Source organism: Coffea eugenioides, chromosome 1 (genome assembly GCF_003713205.1).
Source record: "Coffea eugenioides isolate CCC68of chromosome 1, Ceug_1.0, whole genome shotgun sequence".
NCBI classification, from domain to species: domain Eukaryota; kingdom Viridiplantae; phylum Streptophyta; class Magnoliopsida; order Gentianales; family Rubiaceae; genus Coffea; species Coffea eugenioides.
The window spans coordinates 1,306,520-1,310,771 of NC_040035.1; the positions used below are offsets into that span (position 1 = coordinate 1,306,520).

The 4,252-nt window shown below is 38.7% G+C and overlaps 1 protein-coding gene across 1 annotated transcript; it reads right to left on the reverse strand.

Moving 5' to 3' along the window:
- Nucleotides 1-323: 323 nt before the first annotated feature.
- LOC113783786 (IQ domain-containing protein IQM2) lies at nucleotides 324-3,920 on the reverse strand. Its single transcript, XM_027330007.1, has 8 exons — nucleotides 3,879-3,920; nucleotides 2,548-2,979; nucleotides 2,254-2,434; nucleotides 2,072-2,160; nucleotides 1,891-1,981; nucleotides 1,547-1,783; nucleotides 1,324-1,425; nucleotides 324-1,218 (listed from the first exon to the last, which is right to left on the reverse strand). The coding sequence occupies exons 2-8, from the start codon at nucleotides 2,934-2,936 to the stop codon at nucleotides 532-534; spliced, it is 1,776 nt and encodes a 591-aa protein (XP_027185808.1). The 5' UTR covers nucleotides 2,937-2,979; nucleotides 3,879-3,920; the 3' UTR covers nucleotides 324-531.
- Between the last annotated feature and the right edge of the window lie 332 nt (nucleotides 3,921-4,252).

The following is a 4,252-nucleotide window of genomic DNA, read 5'->3' on the forward strand; positions in this document are numbered from 1 at the left end:
GCAACACATCAAACCAACAAGCCCCTTTTGAATAGATCCAATCAAGCTTTCTTTTCTCAAGGAGTTGACTCTGATTATTGAATATGTCTGTTTCCAGCAACTGGACCAGGTCATAGTCAGTGAACGCGGAGAATTGTGGGATCCCACAATCTTCTGTCACTCACCTTCAACATCATATCCAAAAGGATTTCATCATTGTTAATGCAATACTTTGGGAAAGAAACAGTTTGTACTTTTCATGTTTTTGTTGAGCTAAAAGAAATAACTGAACATTTGCAAGCTTGAAAAGGAAGAAATCGAATTTCCTTTTTGCTTCTGATTACAAGGAAGTTTTACAAACTTCATCCTGTATGCTGTACACTACGAGAACAAAAATGTGTACATTGGCTGAGTAGGGAAAAAAAAACAAAAATTGTCAAAGAATCCCTACAAAAAGAATGACAAAGAATTCCTAGGTCATTTTGGTATTCACACAAAAGAATAGATTGATTGAACAACTAATCCTATAGCCCTTCTAGTGTGGTGGATAGATCAGCAACTGAAATGTACTTCTTTCTTACACAATGGAGATGACTGTGGCCTCCTATGATGACCTGTTCTGTGCAGGATACAAGCACTTCTGGGAGATAAGTTAGCTTGTTCTAGAGCATGGGATTGTAGCTCAGACGGGTAGTCCCTTAAACAGCCTATCCGTGGACCAGCTCCCGTACTCCATTTGCAAGACAACTTATTCCCTAATTGGAATGGTTTCAATCCTGAATGAGGACTGATCCTCAGAATAGAGTCTTCGGATACAGAATGTTCTTTAGTTGCATCAAGCTCTTTAGTAGACAAGTTAGGCCTTGGCTTTTCTGATTCAGATGATTCTTCTGCTGTTTCATAACCATCCGTGGGGGATTCTGGTGGCAAGCTGTTGGGATCTAATTGAACTAGTTCGCTTTCAGACTTGAACCTCTCTACTAAAGCGTCTTTGCTTGGTATCTGAAGATTTGTCAATTTACTAGCAAAGCAGTCGAGTGGCCTTGACTGAGTGAGTTCAGCAGGAGCTTTATTTAATCCTTTCTCGGAGTTAATTCTTCTTTCTAAATTCGAGTCTACGACATCACTCTCTTCTATCTTCAAGCCAATTTTGTCAGCCAGATCCTCTTCAGAGGAGTTATTCCTTAGGTGTCCACTGGTTGTCCTTCCAAATGATTCATCTTCATCTACAGAGTCAAGCTGGCATTGCATTGACATTAATCAGCATCAGAACTTTTTCTATGTTGTCTTAAGGAAAACGGATAAAAAATGAAAACAAGTGAAGGAGACAAGCCGCAATTGTACCTTGACATCAGTTAGATCCACATTGTTGTCCCTCAGAAATGAAATGAAGTCTTGAAAATTTTCTGGTGTTGGCCGATAATGGCCACTGTGAGGCCAGACAGCCTGTAAGAAATTGACAAAAAGAACGTTAATACCAATCCAATATGGGAATTCCATATATAACCACTTAAAGAGTCTAGAAAAGATAGTTTTCACAATCTGTAAGCTAAGTTATAATCTATACCTTTAAGATGCCGTTCTCAACAACTATCCTCCCAGCAGCTAATGCGGCACCCCCCGCCAGAAAACTAGAGTGCTGAAATGTTCCCTTCTTTTTCTTGCCCACATACATGGTCCTTGTGGTACCGAGAACGAAAATCCATTTAGCCTTAGGTTCATCAGAGGTGTCAAGTAACTCTCCTGTTTGCTTATAGAAGAGTTTTCCATCTTCCACTGCAACTTCATAAGCCTTTCTTTCCATCTGTAATACGGAAAACAAAACTACCAGTTAGAAAATCTGTGAAGGCATCAAACTTGCATATTTTGATGAAGTTATTTGAAAATGACGAGCAAATGAATGAAACATACCGGGCCAAGATACTTAATGCACTGCTGCTGAAGTTTTGTTCGAGGACATTTCTCAACAAGATTAACCTCTTTTCCTTCTCCGATATCTAGCCTGCGTTGAATCAATTTCAATAGTTAGTAGCATGCACTAAAAAACAAAAAATTGCTAAACAGTCAAGATGTTTGTTTTCAAGAAAATTACCAGTAGAAGAAAGGTTCTTTGCTTTGAGAATGAAACCATTTGACATAATAGAAATGTAGATTGTGTCCATAACGATGTCGAGGATCAATCTGCTCAACCAGAGACAAGAAGATTATCAGATGAGCGAACCTTCACAATGGAGAAAGTTTAAAAACTGTCAATCAACAACTGATTCTACTTACCGCCTCAAGCCAATGTTGCAATGCAAGTTTCTGTGCTTTTCCATTCTTTGACAGTCCTTTCCCTACTTTGGCAGCTCGTGTTCTTGCTCTTGACCAGCGTGAGATAGCACTCTCATGTTTATCAAGGTCAAAGAATGATATTGAACTATGCTTGAGTTCTGCAAAATCTAATAGCTTCCACCTACAAACATCAAGAAACAGCATCAGATAAGTTTGAACTCCATTACGAAACAAAACAAAAAAAAAAGACAATTTCTTTGAGCAGACACTTTCAAAGCTAACAGAAGTACATACCAACTGTTCTCGATTAGAACAGCACAATCTGCCAACTTTCTTCTAGTCCGGAAGCTTTTGTATACTTTCTGCAACTTTACAGCAGCTTCATGCTTCGGGTTGCTGCAATCCAGGATTGGCAATTGTGGCACTTTAACAGTGGCCATACTTTGTTTTAAAGACTGATTGCCCATCTCTTCAGTCTCAGTGTCAATTACAGATTGGCAGTTTCCATAATCGAGTGATAGAAATGCTTTTGATTCAGAATCTTGGCTGCTGATGCCCATAGACCACTCTGGTGTCTTCTTTTCATCATCTCCAGAGAAGCCAATGGATTTCACAATTACTGAGTCAAGTCCATCCTGGAGATCACAGTATGCAGCCAATAGGCACGAAAATGATACACCCATGCAATTTTGGACGGATTTTTAACAGTTTAAAACACCTGGATTCCTGTAATGAAGGACGATTAGTACTATATTCAATTGCCTGTTGCGCAAAAAGGAATTCATTAAAAGCAACAATTGGATACTAATAAGAAAAGCAAATTAAGTCCTCCTAAGATGAGCTGTCAAAAAGTAAGACAAGAACAACATCAAATACTGCAAACAGCTAGAATGAAAAACAGTAACATTGTGAAACAGTTCCCAAGAACCAATTCAAACAAACATTAAACAAAATGGGGATCAAAAGGGGACTAAAAAAGACAAGAAAAGCCCACAAGGCACATTTTCGTATTAACAGCTTTTTCTGCACAACAGAATACGAATTGGTCAAGAAGTTGAGTCACAGTTTCGCAGAATACAATCTGCATTCGTGGACACACTTATTCATCCGTGGATATGCCTTTTGACAGCTTTTAAGGGTTGAATCCAAAATTCTAAAATATTACCAGAAGAAACTAAGAGATCTGCCATTCGTAAGATTGCAGAACAAAATGCTCCCTAACCCAATAACTGGAATAGCATTTCCCGTGCAAAGAAAAACATCTTATTAAAAGATAATGTCCAATGAAATTGTGCATTGATTACAGCACTCATCCAACAACATGCACTTTAAACATGCCAACATTTCATCAAAACAGAACTAACAGAGCACATGAGATAAAACCCATTTCTAAAACTCCGAATACAACAAAGACAAAATCTTTGCAAAGAATTAAAAGAACCCAGATACCATTTTCATCCAGGTATTTTCCAAAACACGCAGAAACAAAATATAAAAAGAAGGAAGGAAATCAGAAACAAAAAGATAACTACTATTTTTGATTGGGGAAACCACGTGTCACAGCCAGGAAAACTCCGCAAGAAAAGATTGGAAAAGGGATAAGAACAGAAAGAAGAAGATTTTACCTGAATACAAGAGGTTGGAAACGGACCAAAAATTTATGAAAAAAGAACTTTCGGTGGGCAATGAATAACTGAAGAGTCCGAATATAATGGGATGAAAAGATGGAAATTGATAATATTTGACAAGAACCCTTTTTGGGTATTGCTTTTTTGGTTTCAATGGATGGCCTTTGGGGGAGAATGGAAGGGGGTTGGTGTTCAGCATAGATGAAGAAACGTTACTTTCCTGGGAAGTATTTATACAGGAATGGGAGGGAGAGGGAGAAGCAGAGAACAGAGCAGCCTAACCAACTCAAACTCGGGGGAGTGGGCTCAGGCCAGGGGGCGTGGAAAGAATATGAGAGAGAGAAAGGAGAGAGAGAGATAGATGGCACGTG